General features: G+C 39.8%; 1 protein-coding gene across 14 annotated transcripts in view; it reads right to left on the minus strand.

Moving 5' to 3' along the window:
* Nucleotides 1-338: 338 nt before the first annotated feature.
* Nucleotides 339-21,029, minus strand: part of Mbtd1 (mbt domain containing 1) — a 61,099-nt gene continuing 40,408 nt past the window's right edge. For all 14 annotated transcript variants that reach the window (XM_037201155.1, XM_037201152.1, XM_037201154.1 and 11 more), the window contains 10 exons: nt 19,014-19,148; nt 18,398-18,486; nt 17,665-17,899; nt 16,612-16,667; nt 15,720-15,824; nt 11,940-12,087; nt 10,289-10,371; nt 9,544-9,778; nt 8,994-9,071; nt 339-3,385 (listed from right to left, as the gene is read on the minus strand). In XM_037201155.1, the coding sequence (XP_037057050.1) occupies nt 3,186-3,385; nt 8,994-9,071; nt 9,544-9,778; nt 10,289-10,371; nt 11,940-12,087; nt 15,720-15,824; nt 16,612-16,667; nt 17,665-17,899; nt 18,398-18,486; nt 19,014-19,148 (1,364 nt within the window). In that variant the 3' untranslated portion in view covers nt 339-3,185. The remainder of the gene's footprint in view (nt 3,386-8,993; nt 9,072-9,543; nt 9,779-10,288; nt 10,372-11,939; nt 12,088-15,719; nt 15,825-16,611; nt 16,668-17,664; nt 17,900-18,397; nt 18,487-19,013; nt 19,149-21,029) is intronic.

The raw sequence follows: 21,029 nt of genomic DNA on the forward strand, positions 1-21,029 counted from the left end.
TTTCCTGGAGCTCACTTGGTAGCCCAGGCTGGCCTCGAACTGACAGAAATCCGCCTGGCTCTGCCTCCCGAGTGCTGGGATTAAAGGCGTGTGCCACCACCGCCCGGCTAGCTTTATTATATGTATGTATGTGCCTACTGGAAAAAAATATAGCATACAGTACACATGATCTCTCTCTCTCTATATATATACACACATACATAAAGACCCTGAGGCAGGGTCTTTCTAGGCTGCCCAGATTGACTTAGAATTTGTTGTAATTTTCCTGCCTAACCTCACAAGTGCTAGGATTACAGGTGTGTGATATCATCATGCTCAGCCTTATTTTATTTTTTTTTATGGTGCTGGGGACTGAATTTAGTTTTGTGAATGCTAGGTCAGCACTCTACCACTGGGCTACACTTCCAGACTCTGTGTGCTGATTTTAGTTATGAAGCTATCTTTAAAAAATTAATGACCCCTCTCCCAGTCCAGGTGTGTTGGCTCACACCAATAGTCCCAGCAGTCTAGAGGCTGAAGAAAGCAGATCATGAGTTTGAGGCCAGCAAAGACTATATACTATATAACAAGACCAACAAATAAATACAAAACCCAGCCCTAGGACATCTTTTTAGCTGGCCTGGAACTTGATATATAGATGGATTAGACTAGCCTTGAACTCACAAAGATCCTGAATGTTCAGAATAAAGGCACACACCATCATAGCTAGCACTTCTGACATCTTATTTACTAATTTTAAGGAATAATGTTTTGAGAGATGACAATTCAACTTACTTTGGTTCCTATTTTGGTATCGATGGTAAAAAACTTAATAGTCCAAAGACAAAAAAGTGAATATACTGTGTATAGTAAGAACAGAAGAAACAACACACTGATGAAAGGCAAAGCATGTACAACTGTATAGTTCCTTCTTTGCTTAATATAAATGTGTTCTAATGAACAGCAGCAAATATGCAACAGCTGTCTTTCAGATCTAACCAACATGCAGCAAGTATTAGAGACATTTCAGTACTATCCCAAAGATAAACATGGAAACAAAGCCCACATTTCATTAAAGGTGCAGTACCTACAATAAAAGGTTGAACGTTATCTTGTTATACGATGATTAGATGGCTAAATGAATGGGAATTACCATGCTTCAAGATCAAAGATGTCTCACTCAAATGGATGTATTTTTATGTAAGACAGATAAGCTGAGGTCTTAAAGCACATCCTAAAGCTGTATGCATTTGTACTCAAAACAAGTATCTGGGATAGAATCATGTTAAAATATGGAAATGATGTACTTCAAAATCATTCAAGATAAAGGTGGAACATTCACTCAGATATGGAATGTTTTAATGCAAACTTTCACTTTTCATGGAAACTATAAAAGTCTGTCTGGTATCATCCTTTCTTCCTGGCCTTTATTCTCAACTAGTGACAATGAATGCACTAGGTCAAGTGGCTCAGTGTCACATTCTACACCAATGCCATTTCTAAACTCGGCTTTCAAAAGGGATTCACTTTAGTGACACTAATCACGAACATTCACAAGAGAAACAAATGGAAGTCACATCTCATAGGTACAAAGCCAATAATAATACATTCTCCAAACAGCTAATCCAACCATGACTTTCAGACATGAAGGCAGTAGTTTCCACAGCATTTCCCTGAGCAGATCATACCACAGCCCCTAGGACACACCCCAGAGCTCAGAGGACAGGCACTAAAAAAAGGAGGAAGTCAAAGCCACGAGGTTTTTCCTTGTAGCATCTCACAAGTCAAGTTTAGCTTGTAAATAGGAACCTCTATCAAAACATGACACATACTTCCAAAATTAGTCTGTTTAAATAAAGTGCTCTGAAGAGCTAATACAAATTTTAAAATGTAAGAATATTCATATTTTGTATCAACTATTTCATAAATAGCACGTGTGAAAAGAGAAAAGTTAAAAACGAACTGGAATACTCTCAGTCCTTAGAGGTGGGTGCTTAGCAGAGTAGCTAACACTGTTGGTGTTGATGAGACAGGGTCTCTCAGGAGGCTGCCTGGAATTCCTGATCTTCCTGCTGGGTTTACAGGTCTTACCACCATGCCTGGCCACAGCAGACAAAATCTGGGATTTGTAACCCTAATCTGCTCTTCATATAAAATGAAGCATAGAAACTTCCGTTGATGTAAGGCTACCATAGTGATTGTCAGAAAAACTGACTGGTGGAAAGCTCAAGATGGCCACACACACTGTCAGAGCTGTGACGCTAAGGAGAACATCTTCAACGGAAGTGAAAAAAAAACGGCTGATAATGTCAGGTACAGACATCCTGGCAAAGAGAAAAAGATGGGAACAAAGTTCTAAATTCCATGCAGGTTTTCAAACTATAGAAGGAAAAGCTTTCAAACATTTAGGAAAAGCTGATCGGCTAGAGCAAGTCAGCTGGAAAGCAATCCTTAAGCTGTGGAAGGATACACACTAATCAAACATGCACTCTGGCTTTGAAGCTCCAAGATCAGGACTCCTGTCTAGAGGAAGTTTTGGTCTTCGCAATTACAAGGCAAAACCTTGAGCAGTCTTCCCTGACTCTACGATCTTGACCTAACTAACCAAACACCAAGAAATGTCATTTACTTAATCACTGTGCACACTGCAACATGGAATTATGGAAAAAAATTTCAATCTAATTCAACACTATGATATATAGGTAATGTGTTTCAAGTCTGTGATGATACTCAGATAAGATTTACTACCAAAACCAAAATTCCTTGAACTCAACACACACAATTTTCAAGAACAAACCATTATGGGAATGCTATGAAAAATGTCTCACTTTTAGGTCTGACTAATTAGATGAGTTCTTCAGGATCTTTCTCTCCCTCAAGTCACATGGAAGTCTACAATGTAATATGTTAGCAATTTTACTTAAAACATGAAGTATAGAGGGTACCTCAAAATTCCAAAAGCTAAAGTGACAGCTTTCACAGATGCTCCATAAAGACAACAAAAACTCCTTTCCTGATAACTCATCTTAGTGAAATGACTACCAAGAACCAGTGAAAATGGGTATTTTAGTAAAAAAGAAGAAAAAAAAACAAAACAAAAAAACAAAAACCCCAATGAGTCAGCATTTGTTGCGCCAGACCATGCTTTGTCTCCCACCACCCTGCCCAGCACCTGACCCTCTGTAGTACCTGTGGTGCTGCCGTGACTAGTTACCTGTTTTGAGGCTGGGCCTGAACTCTCGGCTAGTGCTGGGAGGTGGGAAGGCCTCCAGGGCTGTCTGTGCTGGCAGGGTTCGATATGGAGGAGGAGTCAACTCTTCGTCCCCAGAGAAGCTCCTCCGCACCCCGCCTGTCATGGGCAGGCTCGACAAACTGACAGGCTTCTTCCCAACTGGCATCTTCCTCTCTAAACATCAAGTCAGACTGAAGTAAGCTTTGACTTAGGTGTGTGGTAAGAAAAGTGCATTGTATTACTAGGAAGGCTGGGTTGTATAGGACACTGCAGTCACTTGAATGTGCAAGGCTTAACTTCTGCAAATATGTGTGTGTGTTGTGTATGTGCGTGCGCACACACGCACGCATGCACAGTGTACACACATGTTGGGGGCAGGTTGCTTCTAACTTCTCAGGTTTGACAATCCTGGTCTTGACTCTCAAGCTTAAAATGAATAAGGCAGAACAAACTGCAGAGTAGTTAGTAAAGACAACTGCTGGGTTAATTTCATTCAAGAAAACCCAGCTTGACTACTGGGTGAAAAGCCAACGGAGGGAGACGGTCTTCATTTACTTCCCTGTGGCAGTGCTGGAGAACAGGAGGCTCTCATGCACGCGAGGCCAGTGTTACCATGATCTGCACACGGATTCCAAGTCTCTGAAGCATAACTTTTAAGGCAGCATTTCCCTGGCCACAGAAGCCTCATTATGGCACTTCAGGGGAGAAATCAAACAAAAATAGCCTCCTATGTCTTAACCGAGTGGCACAATTTCATTGCTATATAGTGTGCTCCCCTAAGTTTGTGTCAGCAGTGCACTCAGACAGCATTTGTAATTCTGACCCAGAAAAGTACTTCGAAAACTCAAACCTTACTACATACTGCTTACAAGTTTTTAATCTCACATAGGAGGACAAGATGTCAGACAGCCCAGGCTGGTTTTGAACTTACTATGTAGACAAGGCTAGACTTGAACTTCTGATCATCTCCCAAGTGCTAGAATCACAAGTGTGCACCACTTTGTTCAGCTTTAATTAATTAGTTTCCAAAACAGGGTCTCACATAGACTAGGCTGGCCTTAAATTAATTAGGTAGCTGAGAATGAACTTGAGGTTCTGATCTTCCTGTTTCTACCGCCTATGTGCTAGGGTTAAAGACATGTACCACTTATAGTTATAGGTTCAAAAGCAAACATAAACATTCCAAAACTCACAAACTGCTTTTACCAAACTAAAATATGCTTTAAACTTTGCAAACACTGAAACACCAGGCATAGTGCAATTAAGAGTGCAAACTGAAACTATCTTTATAAATGTACATTTTAATCTGTTTTCCTCCTAGGTGTACAATGACCCAGTAATCCGCTAAGCTTTAGATAATCAAAATGAAACGCATAAATCTAAGTCAGCAGTATTTCCATAAAAAATCTGAAAGCTACATGAGTTCACACTCAGCTCTCAACTGCCAGGCCACTGTCACGTACAGCAACTTTCCCTAACTCATTTATGAGTAAATACCATGCATAACCACCAAGTCCTATACACAGCAGCTCCTGAAAACGGTGAAACTTGAAACTGCCCCAGAATCTCTACGGTTTGAGAAAAAGTTCTTGGAGGCTGAACAGCTTGTAAGGCCCTCCTGGTAAAGCTGTACTCTTACTTTTCAAAGGGCTAGTTTAACAACTGTCCCTATGTAGCACAACTATAGCACAAACCCAGCTCGCTGCTCACCATTCCAGACAATGAAGACATCAACTACCCTGGTGGACGGACAATAAGGACTACCACAACAACTTTAATACAGAAGACACTGAGCTTGAAGAACCAAGAGCCAGAACACAACAACCCACCAGCAAACCTAAACACACACACCAGGTTCTGAAGCTCATCGGCTACGAACAAGTCTGTCTGCAGTGGCTAACTGAAGATTTTGATTTTATATGTATGTGTGTGTGCCTTTGTGTCAGTATGCACTCACATGTTGGTGCCATCAGAGCCAAGAGGCTGTTGGATACCCTGCTAGAGTGACAGGAAGTTACGAACCACCCAATGTTGGTGTAGGATTCTAACTTGGGTCCTCTTCCAGAGCAGGAAATGCTCTCTCCAGCTCCCAGACACTGTAGATTTTTCTTTCAAGACAGGTTTCTCTATGTAGCCTCGGTTCTCCAGGAACTCGTTCTATAGACCAGGCTGGTCTTGAACTAACTCACAGAGATCTATCTGCCTCTGCCCCCTGAATGCTGAAACCCCAAGTTCTTTCATGTTTGGTAACATTTTGTGGGAAGGATTTGTGTGTTTGTGTATGTATTATATATGTTGATAACAGTGTACGTGTGTGTGGACAGAGGTCAACTTTAGGTATCATACACTTTTGGAACTTGACAATTAGGCTAGGCTGGTTGGCCAGAGAGCCACAGGATTGTACTATTTCTGCCTTGTAGCACTGGGTTTACAAGCATGTGCCACATTGCTTTAAATGTGGGTCCAGGGACCTAAATTGTGGTCTTCATGATTGTGTGGTAAGTACTTTATCAACTGAACTAGCCCTCCAGCATCACTCTGCACCCCCATCCTCCTTTGAGACAGGGTCTCACTCTGTAATTTAGGTTGGCCTAGAACTCACTATGCAGCAAAGGCTGGCCTTGAATTTGCAGTAATCCTGTTTTTGTCCCGAGAATTGGAATTACACCACACTTAGCCTTGTAGCAAAGATTTCTAAAGTCTGTGTAAAGGGGGAAAAACCCTGACAGGCAGTGGTAGCATATGCCTTTAGTTGCAGCACTCTGGACAGGCAGAGGCAGACAGATCTCTGTGTTTGAGACCAGACTGATCTACAGAGTGAGTTCCAGGACAGCCAGGGCTATACAGAGAAACCCTGTCTCTAAAAAACCAAAAACACCCTACGAAGTAGATAGTACCTTAATAATGTAAAACTACTGCTTCTTATTATATTTCTTCAATTCCAACATTCAAAAACTGTTTTTCTAAGATTTTGGCAATAAAACCATACTCACTTGATGATACACTTATTATCTTTACTCGGTCCACTTACTGTCAACATTTGTATTTTGCTCCAGAAAGTACTCCAGAGTTTGCAGAGTATTACATAGTATATGCTACAACATCTATTTATTTATTTATTTTCTGAAATGCAAAAAATTCTCAATTCCAAAACCAAAACATATCTGGTCCCAAGGGTTTCTAGTAAGGAATCATCATTTATTTTCCTTTCTACATCCAAATAATTTTAAGGCACTAGAGATGATGCCATAGTATTAAGATCAAAATGTCAGAGTTAAGGGGTAGTTCCATTTATAGCTAAAGTCAATCTTTAATTCAGAAATCTGGGAATGTTAAATAGCACTATAATTTGGCTAACTAATATTCTTATTTTGTCAATTTGTTCATTTATCACCATATTCCTAGCTAGGAATGAAAAGATTCAAAGAAACAAACCCTGCAAGGACCACAAGGAGGGAGGCAAGAGGACTGTGCACATAATACTCATTAGTGACTAAAAAGGATTGTTTTTAAAAAGACTTTATATGTATTCATGTGCAGTTGAGTGTATATATATATGCACCCCAGGGATGCAGGTGACCTCTAATTGGAATTGGAGTTATAAGCATTTGTGAACTACCTGAGGTAGGTCTTGGGAACCTGGTTATCTGCAGGGGCAGCAAGTGATGCTAATGGCTGAGCCATCTCTCCAGCCCCCTCTTTCTGTTTTTGAAGAGAGTCTTATTCTACAGCCCAGGCTGGCCTAAAACCTGAGGTAATCTCTCTGCCTTAGCTTCCCGAGGGCTGGGATTCAAGTGTAAGTAACCATACCCAGCTTGTAAAAAGACTCTTCATAAACTTTGGGAGGGAATATATATAGACACATGTGTATATATAATTGCACACAGACACCACATATTTATGTGTGTATGTATTCTTCCTGCCCCTTAAGTCAGGGTCTCATGTTGCTTAGATAGGCCCTGAACTTGCTATGGAACTGAAAATGACCTTGAACTCCTGATCTTCCTGCCTCTGCTTGCTGAGTGCTGGGATTACAGTCATGTGTCTCCATGCCTGGCTAAAACCACTGTTTGACTTCAATGTCTTAGAAACTTCTGAAATCTTCCTCAAATTCTTGTCCAACACAAAATAAATGGTAGATAGTTTAAATTTAAATGAGTCTGTTAAATTCACTTTACAGAAAGCTGAGTGGGCATACCTGCTGTAGTTAATTTAGGGACATGAAATTCACATGTGAATTCTTCTTAAGCACGTGCAAATCAGCAGATCTCACTCTGACTGTGAATGGTCTAGCAGTCTCTCTAGGCTCCTGTAGGTGAACTGCTGTACTACCAAGCTCCTGATGGGCAAAGTTATTCTGGGTCTGAGGGAGGTTTTGCCCACAGAAGAAAGGACAAGGGATAAGCCTGCTTTGTGATGATGTCATGCAGGTCATCACTACTTGAGGCTAGATACTTTTTTTTTTTTTGTTTTGAGACAGGGTTTCTCTGTGTAGTTTTGGTGCCTGTCCTAAACATGGCTCTGTAGATCAGGCTGGCCTCGAACTCAGAGATCCGTCTGGCTCTGCTTCCCAAGTGTTGGGATTAAAGGCGTGTACTACCGCTACTCGGCCTAGATAAGGTTTTATGATGGGAGAAAATTTGTTTTTTGAGACAGAGTTTCTCTGCATAGCCTTGGCTATCCTGGAACTTGCTCTCTAGACTAGGGTGGCCTCAAATTCTGCCTCCAGAGTGCTGGGATAGAAGGCGTGTGCCACCACCACCCAGCTTGGAAACTTGTTTTTCAAAGTATCAGCATAGTAACTAGGTTTGTCACTTAAAAAAAAAAAAAAAAAAAAAAAAAAAAAGTATATATATATAAAACTGTTAATCAGGAAGAACAGAGAATATTTGGTTCATCTTTAGGTATTTTTTACTATAAAAAGCATCTTAAACACTGTTTAAGATATTCTACACCAAGTTTGAACAGAAAAACCTGTAGCTTTCTATGGCAGTGAGAAACATTTTATATTATTGTGGCTAATAATGACAACCACAATTTACTGGAAGAACAACTACATTACAGGAAATATTTAAAAACCGACTTAGCTAGATACCAACTCAGATTTCCTCCCACTTATTTTGATGTGTGCCTGTGACATGTAATATACCCATGTATGAGGGAGGTGTTCTTCCTTGGGGAGGCTTATCATTCCCTACCTTAGTGGTTTTTCTGAGACGGTTTTTCTGTGGAGATCTGGCTGTCCTGGAACGTGTGCTATAGACCAGGCTGGCCTCAAACTCAGAGACTGGCCTGCTTCTGCATCCCGAGCGCTAGGACCAAAGGTGTGTGCCCCCACATCAGGCTTCCACCTTTGCCTTTGACCACTGAGCTCTTCCCAGGCCTTCAATGTGTATTTCTCAGGATTATCACTCTAGACAGCTGTACTTTGTAGGAATGATGGCTACTGTAAGCATCAAGCACTGCCTTTTTTGCTTCATTAAAAGTTTTAAAAAAGTGATTAACTTTGAGTAGGTCTATAATTATTTCAAGAATCATTCTCAGGCTTTATTCTTTATCTGTGATGCTTTAAACACACAGATAAAGAATATCTGATTTCTCCTGTCAATAAAAGTGTTTCTTAGTATCAAAAAGTTTTGCCTTTTATGTCATACTGCACCTTTAAGCATAATACATAATGAACAAGCATCAGTTCTCACAGGGATGTACTTTTCTGTGCAAGAATACTGTGACCTCAATTGCTTAACAATTAGAAAATATATGTAAACACATGGTGACCCACTTTTCTTATGTCCTTTGTATTGCTGGGACTTAGCCTTTTTCTTCTGTTTAGAAGAAGCTGACTGGCTTTCTCTTGACGCTGGAAAAGAAAAAGGGAAAAATTGGTAATGCAGAATGACTTACAATTCTAGACACAAATTGGATGAATTATCTTTATGAAGATCATTATGCTTTCAGAAGTACACACTGCTTTTAGAGGGTATATTTGGTCTTTATTAAACCAATCACCTCACTACTAGATAGAATCTATTCAACAACATGTATGAATGATAACGTTTTTAGCCTGCAATGTTCAATTTGACAATAGTGTAGTTTAACTTGTTGACTTCTGGTTTTCTCTATTTACTATGTAACTGATACTGAGTTCACACTGCCATGGCATACATGGTCTAATTCTGTGGTATCACTGAGTCTTAGTATCTTACCCGGCAACTCCTCAGACACTGATATATTTTTGTCCTGTGAGCTTCTAAGATGATTTATATGAGACAGCCCTCTGAAGAATTAGCTGGTTTTTATAAAACGACATGTTTTCTGAATTAGCAACTTACACTGTGATGCTGGAGGCTGTAGTTGATATCCAGTTAATTGACACCACCCTACAGGATAGAGGTCAGGGGACTCACAGTCTACCCACTGATCATACTCTTCTTCCCATCCATCAAAATGTATCCTCAAGAGGCGATGAATAATTCGAGTAACTGTGGCTACACATATTAAACGTGGCTCCATGAGATCTACAGCTTCTAATTTCATTCCTACACGAAATCCGTGATTTGGAACATCCTGACACAGAGAAACGAAGTATTAAGACTGGTGCTCAAGAGAGTGCAGTCTACTACCACCAGGACAGCAAGCGACACATCTAAAACCATTTCCCAAAGTTCCCAGCAATTCTTTAGTAATGCCACTACAAGGCAACAGGGAGGCATTTAACATTTGTCAAGGGGGCTGGAGGGATGGCTCAGCAGTTAAAGGCTAGGCTCACAACCAAAAATATAAGAATTAGTTAGGAAAAGTATTTATCTTCATTTCTCTCTGGCTAAAGATCAAATAGTTGGGGCTGACAAAATGGTTCAAGACTGGTGACCTGAATTTGACCCCAGAATCCTGACTCCACAAATTTGCCCTTTGACCTCATCAGTCTTGGCAAAAGAACCCCCTTACATCTTTCCCCAAAGAAAATACTTATTGTTTTTGTTAATCTTAACTAAGAAATTCTAATACAAGGCAAAGAACTTTGTCTCAAGAACAACTTCCTTTCTTAGGTTAAGATCATGCCACATTCAAATTTACCTTATTAAATAGTTTTACTGGTGCTGCGATGGAGCCCGTTTCCCTGAGGTAGTCAAACCATTTAAAAGGAAGTTTTGTGTAACCTAAAAAATACAACTGGTTTAGGCAACAGTTCATTTAAAATTAGCATAGTCTTAAATAACTCAGTACATGAAATCTCTGTAGGTTTTAGGTGATATTATTTCTTAATCTGTTTTTTAAAAATTCTATCTTTATTTTTGAAATTGGGGTCCCAAACAGCTCAAGCTTGCCTCAAACTTGCTATGTAACAGAACGTAACCTTATTTATTCTCTCTTGCTTCTCCATCTCTAAGTATGGGATTGAAAGAACGTACATTTCACTTGGTGATACAACAAACTTCTAACTCATGTTCTAACATTACTGAGCATATTGGCTTCATAGTATGACGATGTCTTCCTTTGCAGACCTATGTGTATGTTTCCTTACCCTAATGCAGAAGTGATTCTTTCTTGTTTACTACCAAGATAGACTTCTGCCTTTTTTCCCCTGGGTGGCATTAGAGATCTAATCCATGGCCTCAGCATACTGGGCAAGGTGCTCCTAATACCAAGAGCTACAACCCCTCCCTAAAATACTAGGTTTTAAAACAGTCTAACACTTAATACTCTGGATTATTTTTCTTTTTGTGAAAGAAATTAGACTAGCTGAGCAAATACTTTCAACAAATCTTTACTTTGCCCTAACTCCACTTAGAGAAAAACCCAAGCCAAAGGTACTGGTTAAACCATGAGAGCTGCTCAAGACATACTTTCTTTTCAAAGGTACACAGCTGGGCGTGGTCACGTACGCCTTTAATCCCAGTACTCTGGAGGCAGAGACAGGAGAATGTCCATAGTCTATATAGTGAGTTCTAGACCAGCTAAGAATACAGGAACTATGTCTCAACAAAATAAACAAAAATAGAAGCCATGTGACGATCTAAAGAGAGAGGCCTCATTTCTGTAAAGGCTAAGTATCCACTTAAAAAATGCTCATGTGGGAGCTGGAGAGATGGATCAATTCCTAGCACCTACAGCTCCTTACTGTCTGTAACTACAGTTCCAGGGGATCTGATGCTCTCTTCTTGACTCCTCAGGCACCAGGCACACAGCACACACATGGTGCACAGACATACATACATACAGGCGAAATACCCATATATATAAAATAATAAAAAGTATTTAAAAAAGCTATATGCACAGTAACGTATTGAGATCACTATGTTAGAGGGTCTGTAAATATAGATACACATTGTAACATGAACAGATTCAGGAAAAACTTTCACTGTAATTTATTAAAATGAGCTAGAATATAAAGTTTATGTCTTTATTTTAATTAATTAATGTATTAACTTTGAGACAGGGTCTTATTGTGTAGCCCTAGACTCACTATGTAGAGCAGGCAGTCTCCCGCTTGTGAGTGATCCTCCTGCCTTTGCTCCCAAGTGCTGGGATTTCAGACATGTACCATCATGTCCAACTGCAGAGTATCCCACAGCTCTTGCATGTTTCAGTCTGTCTATTCATACTCACACATATTGTGTATAAATACACACACAACAAGAAAATTAGGGCTGTGTTAAATATAAGCAGATGCCATACAGAAACAAAGCAAGACTAAAAACTGAGTATTTATACCGGGATGGAGTACCTCTGGGTGGAGTCAGTTCTATCATGTTAATTTCACAGAAACCCACAGGGAAAATAGAAGGAGAGGTTGCATGATAACAGAACCAGTCAGATCCATCTGCAGCTTCTGAGCCATCGATCCCAATCATCAGGAACCCATCAGCCAGCACCTTTGAAATCAAGAGAATCCCAAGTACTTGAATATGAACACCTCTATTACAAAAAAATGGTATTTTAAATGATATTCTGAAAGAAAGGAAAATCTATTACATAAAGGCACTTTAGAAGTAAAACACTTTGTTACTGGATGTTAAATAGATTCAATAAAGAGAAACTGATGTAGACTGTTAATATGTACCAGAAACAAAGACCATACAAAAGTGATTTCAGAAAAACAAGTTTACATAGAGATGACTTCAGATATTTGAAAAAACCAAAGTCTTTGGCCAATAACTAATTGAAATACTCTCTTCTTTTTTTTTTTTTTTTATTTTGGTTTTTCGAGACAGGGTTTGTCTGTGTTGTTTTGGTGCCTGTCCTGGATGGATCTTGCTCTGTAGTCCAGGCTGGCCTCGAACTCACAGAGATTCATCTGACTCTGCCTCTCGAGTGCTGGGATCAAAGGTGTGCGCCACTGCTACCCGGCTGAAATACTCTATTAATAATTTGACCATCTAGGGCCCAGTGTGTGAAATGTTTGGCTGTCAAGTCTGATGATCATTGTTCAATCCCCAGGACTTGGTGGAAGGAGAGATCCAACTCCCTCAAGTTGACTGGCGCGAGCGAACGCACTAAAACCAGGCAGTGATGGCAAATGCCTTTAATCCCAGCACTCGGGAGGCAGAAGGAGGTGGATCTCTGTGACTTCTAGGACAGCCTGGTCTACAGAGTGAGTTTCAGGACAGCTAAAGCTACACAGTAAACCCCGTCTTCAACAACAACAGCCCCCCCACCCCAAACCATGTAGTGTTGAATGTCAGGATCTTAGTCCTAACATGTAATGCTTTCTCCTTCTCTTCTGACTTTTTATAGCGAATAATCTTGCTGAACCTCTACCTTCTTCAAGTTTCAACCTGCCTTTTTTTTTAACCACGCTCTTCTACGACAATAAGGCTGCTTTGGCCCAACAAAGGGTCCTCTTAACTCCACTTTATGCATCAGACTGCTGTTAGTAAGTAGCACGCCTGCCTTCTAAACTAACTAGGACTAAAATTTGAGATGCTCTCACTCCAACTTCTCAAGCCTGGAATTACAGACTTATAGAGCATCTTGTCTAGCTCCTCCCACGTTAAAAAAAAAAGCATTTTATTTATTTATTAATTATGTATACAGTGTTCTGCCAGCATGTATTCCTGCATGCCAGAAGAGGACACCAGATCTCATTACAGATGGTTGTGAGCCACCATGTGGTTGCTGGGAATTGAACTCAGGACCTCTGGAAGAGCAGCCAGTGCCCTTAACCTCTGAGCCATCTCTCCAACTCCTCACATTTTTTTTTTTTTTAAAAAACAAGAGCAACTTCTACATCTTGCCTAATTATCACAAGATCTTCTCCAAACACATGTTTTATACTCTAACGTTTCCTAATTTCAATCACACTGAGAATATTTTATATCCTGCATAACTACCAGGAAAAAAAAAAGCAAAAAAATTGAAACAGGTTCAAACACAAAAGGCGTAAGGTTATTATTTGCATTGAATTCAGCAGACTGCACTCTGAGAACTAGTTCAAGGTACATACTATGCAATTTGTTATTCTCCCATTTCAATCCTTATCTAGACTGCAAAATTCACCGACAACCTTATTTTCTCAATTCAGTGGTCTATTTTTCATAGTACTTACCTCCTCAAATAACTATTACTTATTAGTGAGATAAACTCACTATGCAGATCAGGCTGGCCTCAAACTCAGAGATTAGTCTGCCTAAGCTTTCTGAATGCTAGGATTAAAAGCATTCAACCCAGACTATCATGTCCTAGTCTACTGATTAATATTCACACTTCTATTATTCCTTCTATAACTCTTTTGGTAGTTGGCTTTTCACCTCTAACCCTTACATTTCTGATTTTAGCTCTTTGCTTTGTTTCAATGACCTCAGATACTATCAACTTCAGGACCAACTGGAGTTTGCCTTTCTTCCTGAGTCTCAGTATTTATTTTATCTCTATGCCGAACATGTTCTCTGAGAGCTAGTCTTTGTCTCATGCCATCAGCTCCTTCTTTAGTCTGTCAGAAGTGATCAAGCACTCAGTTCACAACTCTTATCGCAAACATTCCGGCTCTTGTTTTTTTTTTTTTTTAAAAGGTCTTAAAGTACTTATTAATTTTTAAAAAAAGAGTTATGTATCAGGGTGCTTTTGCCTGTATATATATATGCCTGTGCAGCATATGTCCCTGGTGTTCATGCAGGCCAGAAAATAGTATCAGACTGCCTGGAACTAGAATTATGGATAATTGTGAGCCACCATGTGGATGCCGGGAACCAAACTTAGGTCCTTTTGCAAGAGCAATTAGTGCTTTTAACTGTGGAATCAACTCTGAAGTCTGACATTTCCCCCCCACCCCCCAAGGCAGGGTCTGTGTAGCCCTGGCTGCCCTGTTGACATCTTTTTGTTTCTTTGTTTGTACAGGGGACTGATCCCAAAGCCTTGCACATGTTAGGCAAACACTCTACCACTGAGCTACACATCTACAGTCCCAATTTTTCATATGCATATTAACCACTTGCCATTTCCTAAATGTGCTGATTTAGTCTTTATCCTGACTCAAACTAGAATCACCAGGAAAGAGGGAACCTCAATTGAGGAACTACCTCTATTAAATTGTCCTGTGAGCACACCAGTGGGACATTCTCTTGACTGTTATATCCCTAGGAAGGTAGGTCCCAGCTCTGTAAGAAAAGCAGCTGATGGTCAGGCATGGTAGCACACACCTTTAAGCTCTGCACTCAGGGGGCAGAGGCAGATGGATGTCTGTGAGTTCCAGGCCAGCCTGGTCTACACAGAGTTTCAGGACAGCCAAGGCTAAATAGTGAGACTCCGTCTTAAAAAAAAAAAAAAAAATTCTGTGGTCTCTGTTTCATGAAGTTCCTGCCTTGGCTTCAATGATGGGCTATATGGGTAGGCTAAAGAAACTCTTCCTCATGTTACACTCATATTACAACAGAAGCTTCCTGAAATATCCTAGCTCACACCTGAATTTGAGAGTTTTTTTTTTTTGAGACAGAGTCTCTCTGTGTAGCTTTGCGCCTTTCCTGGAACTCACTCTGTAGGCCAGGATGGCCTCAAACTCACAGAGATCTGCTTGCCTCTGCCTCCCAAGTGCTGGGATTAAAGGCGTGCACTACCACTGCCCAGCTCTGAGATTATTTCTTACCTCATTCTTCAGCATGTAAGTATCAAATTAACCTATATTTGGATTGTTCTATTAGACAACAAGCATATCCATCTCATTAGAATGTAAATTTGATTTTGTCTTTAATAAACAGGAAAATTATATATGTACCAAAGAATTGTTTTAAAATAAATTTGTGATACTTGTAGGTGTTTGATTTGTACAAGTATTTCAAACACCTGTATGCCATGGGTTGCATTATGCATTAAAGTTCTGGGTGAAAAGGGGTTGTGAAGTCCTGATCTTGACACATTAGAAAAGTTTTAGTAACTTTCTTCCCAATGAAGATCCAGACGTACATATCTTTTTTTTTTTTTCTTCAAAATACATTTGCTTGAGGCTCCCTTATAATTTTACACCTGGTTGTTCTGACTGAATTTATCCAATTTAGAACAAATTCTCTCTTACCTTCCTAATGGTTGCAACACATATTGTAGAAAGATTTAATGGGTCTATAGCCTCCAATTTCATTCCTTCTTTGAACCATTCTCCACTCTGGTCTACTTCTTTTACCTATAGAAAGCATATACAATACTATTATACATGTCCTTTAGAATTATTTATTTAGTGTGTTGAGGCAGGGTCTCTCTCTTGTCTGCTGCACTGTGTACTGCAGGCTGTATGAGCTGTAAGCTTCTGGGCGATTCTTCCATCTGCACCTCCCATTTTGCTGTAGGGAGCTTAGATTACACATGCACTCCATGGTATCGGCACCAGGCTTTTTACAGATGTTCAGAGCATCAGGATGTGCAATAGTACCTGGCCCATAAATGTGCCTCTGACCCCAACTCCCTGAGACAGGGTAATTCTCTGTAGCAAAGGCTGGCATGAAACTTGTGGTTAATTCTTTTGCTTCAGCCTCCTAAATGTTCATTTTAATAATGAAAATATTTCTGGCTAGGTGATGGTGGTGCATGTCTTTAATCCCAGCACTCAGGAGGCAGAGGCAGGTGGATCTTTGAGTTCAAAGCCAGCCTGGTCTACACAGCAAGTTCCAGGACAGCCAAGGTCACATAGAGAAACCCTGTCTTGAAACAAACACAAAATTTCCAACTTGAAAACATTTACCAGATGCCTTTCTTATGTACCTAATGTTGTAATTCCCTTTGTTTAGGGAACAGAAAGAATTTACACAGGTACACATAATTTAGGAATGAGTACAATAAGAATTTGTGACATCTAAGGATTACAGATTTTAATTTTTTAAGTGAGCATATGTGATATCCATAATCTTAGGAAAAACCCCACAACCCTCTTTCCACCTAATTTACAAATGAGGGCTCTTGTACAAACTTCTTACCTTAGCAAATAAGTGTGGTGGTGTATCAAAATGTCCATCCTGTTTCTTTGTAATATCTACAAAGAAAAGTTACATACTAATCTGTCAGCATTTGTGAGAAGATCAAAAAACCCATGCTTCCTTGAAGGGTTCAAACTCACAAGGTATGTAATACTCTAAAATATGGCAAAAACAAAAACAAAAAAACCATGTCTTCTACATATATGATGGTGAGTAATATTAATAGCCTTTTCTATCTTCAGAGCACATGTACACATGCTATTACATTTCAGTTAATTACAATGCTGGTAATTTTACAGTAAGGGAATTACAACATCAGAAGCTTTTTTCCCCTTTTGGTGTGGTACTGGAGATTGAACAGAGCGCCTCACACACGCCAAATATATATATATATTTTTTTACGAGACAGGGTTTCTCTGTGTAGCTTTGGAGCCTGTCCTGGAACTCACTCTGTAGCCCAGACTGGCCTTGAACTCACAAGAGATCCGCCTGCCTCTGCCTCCTGAGTGCTGGGATTAAAAAGGCATGTGCCACCACCACCCAGCTGCCAAATATTCTTAACACTGATCTCCCCAGCTGTTTTGGAGGCAGGAGCTCACTAAATTGCTGAAGCTGTCCTTGAATTAGTGATAATCATGCCTTACACTCCTGCATAGCCTGCACCGGTAGGCATTTCTAGAAGAATGTTTTTGTGTGTTTAGTATCATGTCTAGTTAAACTTAATCTTGCCATTTAGATAACAATTAAGTGGAAATGAGATCCTTTCACATCTTTAAATGGTCTGGACAAGAAAAGAATGAGACAATTGTAGTTGTGAGGAAAAACAGATTTAAATTTTTCTTTTCTTTTTTGTGCTAGAAATTACATCCATGGCCTCATGCATGGAATGTTATTATTTGGGTAGGAAGAGGAAGGGACACAGGGAATTAGTACCGTAATTACAGTATAACAGTCAAACTAGAACGCTATCTTTGATCTAAGCTTTGCAGAAACAACCAAGTAGTTTATTCAACCTCACTGATACTTTCACAAGTTTTTGTGACAGTTGCTTACCAGATCTTTTGAATCGATGGCCTATGCTTCGAGACCACCCGATATGGTGGATTAAGGGGCTATGCATGTGGCACCAGAAGTCGTCTGTTCTGTCTTCACTCTCTTCATACACTAACCTTAATCTTCCTCCAATTACACTTTCCACCACTGCTACTCTCGTTCGACATAAATGCCTCTTGTCAACTACTTCTACTCTCATGCAAGGTTTGAAAGGATACTGCATACTCTCTGAAACCTTCAAACAAAAACAGAAACAAATCCCATTTGAGACTCATGACAAAGGAATACAAGTAGTTTCAATATTGCCCTGTCAATATTAAATATACATACATACATACATATATGTATACATATACATATATTTTTTCTTTTTTGGAGACAAGATCTCACTAGCCCTGGCTGTCTTGGAACCTGCTATGCAGTTAAGACTGACCTTGAACTCATGGAGATTCACCAGACTCTACCTCCTAAGTACAGGGATTAAACATGCACACCACCATGCCAGGCTCTTGTTTTGTTTTGGGGAATAGGGTTTCATTTTTTAGTCTAGAGGTTAACTGTAAACTTATGGCCATCTCTCTGCCTCAGTCTCTGGAGTACTGACGTAAGTATGAGCCATCCTTTCTGAACATATATCTTGATATTTAATGGTTCAGAAATTATAATTCTTTAAAAATTCTTCTAAGTAAGTCTTTTAAAAGAGCTCTTCAATTCATAATGATCCTATTTTTACCTTTTGTGAGAAATCAGGAGGAAGCGTTTTGGCACCAGTAAGTCTTTTTACTAGAAAAGCTTTCCAGTTTGTGTATTTGTGTTGAACAGCTGAAACAAAAGAAATAGCTAGTTATCCTTTAGTAAACAGAACTGTTTTACAAAATAATTAAAACAAAACAAAACAAAATAAGGTTAACAAGTTTCTTTGGAAATCATGAGTATGAATTAAGGTGCTGAAAAGTAGCAAGAGTGGAGAAAGTATGTATGCTTTGCTAACATAAAAACTATTTGACATAAAAATATTTTAATTTCTCTCTCACTTGAGGATATTATGTGTACGATACCATTAAGATATACACGTTGAACATGACCACGGGGCTGGAGAGTTGGCCCCGTGGTTTAGAGCACTTGTTGCTGCTCTCATGCGACTCTTACAGAAGTCTGGGGTTTGATTCGCAGCACCCACAAGGTGGCTCACAACTGCCTAGAACTACAGCTCTGGGGGCTCCAATGCCCTCTGTGGGGCCAGGCATGTATGAATACATACAAACATACATGCAGGCAAAATACTCATACCTCTAAAATCAATGAGTGTCAAGTTTAAAATAAAATAAAATGGTCATGAGGCTACTTACTTCTAGGAGGAACGAGAGGTTTTCCACTGGCTGCACACCAACCAACTGGATGAATATCAGACCCACATATATTGCACCAGAAGTCCAGAGAAGAATCATTTTCAAATCCTTCATATCTCAAAAGGGCATTGTAACCTAAAACCCACAAAATGATCATTACATAGTAAGATAACGAAACTACAATGATTCAGCCAGCCCCTAGGGTGATGGCGTCAAACTCTGCTTTCCCTCTGTAGCAGAACTGCCTGTCGTTGTTTATAAGCAGAGGGTAGTACCTTCCAGGGGCTCCCTCCCATGCCAGGGATTGGTGTGGACAATCTATACTTCTAAGTCCCTGAGAATACTGATCCTGTTGGACTATGGTCCAACTTTGAGAATCCCTTAACTAAATCCCTTTACTAAAGGACAGTTTTTCAGAGCATAGCTTCTCCCTCTGCATTTCAATTTATAATTTCTCAAATTCTAAGAAGGGGGAACACCTCAGTGAAAACAAATGGTGAGATAACTTCATGAGAATGTGTAGTTTTCTTTTTCTTTTGAGATAGGGTCTCATGTAGATGAAGCTGGCATCAAATTGAGTACAACATGGCTGGAGACAACCTTCTGCTCCTCCCTCTACCTCCCAAGTGCTAGAATGTTAAGTGTGATCAATGTCTGAAACAGTTCTTACAGGTTTGTTTTGGGTTGTGTGAGAGGACAATCTCAGGTGTTAGTCCTCTCCTTCTACCCTGTTTGAGATAGGGTCTTTTTGTTGTTTGCCATGGTATGCCAGGCTAGCTGGGCTATAAATTTTTGGGGGATTTTCTTGCCTTCTCTGAGGCTTACTACCAAAATAGCAAAGTGACTTAGAAGATATATGAGGCAAACAGAAAACACAGAAATATAAAACCAATATCAGTAATTAGGTATAATTCTGACAGTAAATGTGCTGATCTTTTGAACTATTTACAGGCAGGTATCTCAAACATCTGGGACATAAATGCTGTTGTGAATTATAGCACAGCAAACAACAGAAGAATGCTTATGTAGACAGATGTCTTAAAGAAAAGACCTAAGATTGAAGTGGATAGGAGAAGACACAGCCTGGACTCTTGCCACAGTGATCAAAGGCATGGATGAGATAAAAAAAAAACTTCCAAAGAAAGAACAGCTTCATGTTAACTGATCATTTATATTGGGGAAGCTATTAAAAAACAAAAAACAAAAAAAACCTGTCAGGGTGAAGTTGCAAGCTGCGACTACCTTAAAGAATAAAGACGCTACTGATGACGCTGGAAGAGGAAAGTGTAATCAGAATTATTTTCAGGGGGTAGAGATGCAGCTTACTGTCAGAGGCCTTGCCTAGTAGAACACAAGGTCTCGAATTTATCCCCTCACCCACCCATCCAGGACACTTTTTTGTTTTTTTTCTGAGACAAGGTCTTTCTTTCTATTACATAGGCTTGGCTGATCTGGAACACGCTCCATAGACCAGGCTGGCCTCAAACTAAGAGATCCACCTGCCTTTGCCTCCCAGTGCTGGCCATTACACATGGCACCAAAGCCACTTTTAGGTAACTCTATAGGCTGTATAGTAAAGCAATATTCAGAGTGTTATAGGGAGACAAGCTGGAGATAAAGCTCACCCAGTTGGTCTGGCCAACTGCCTGATTTTTTTTTGTTGTTTTGAGACAGGTTTCTCTGTGTAACACTCCTGGCTGTTCTGGAACTCACTTTGTAGACCAGACCTCAAACTCACAGAGATCTGCCTGTCTCCTGAGTGCTGGGATTAAAGGCAGGCACCACCACCGCCTGGAAGATTTTTTTTTTAAATGGCTAGAAAGAACTGAAGGAACAGTATTTCCTTCAGATAAAGATGTAATAGCTTTCTGAGACTCAATTTCATGAATAAAATTCTACAGTTATATCCATTTGTTTATATCTTGCTACAGCTGTTCACATGTTAAAGTGGGGGAAATGGTAGTGTAATAACTGCAAACCCTACAAATCCAAAAATACTTATTGTCTAGCTATTTA

This window comes from Peromyscus leucopus, chromosome 8b, assembly GCF_004664715.2.
Source record: "Peromyscus leucopus breed LL Stock chromosome 8b, UCI_PerLeu_2.1, whole genome shotgun sequence".
Lineage (NCBI taxonomy): Eukaryota > Metazoa > Chordata > Mammalia > Rodentia > Cricetidae > Peromyscus > Peromyscus leucopus.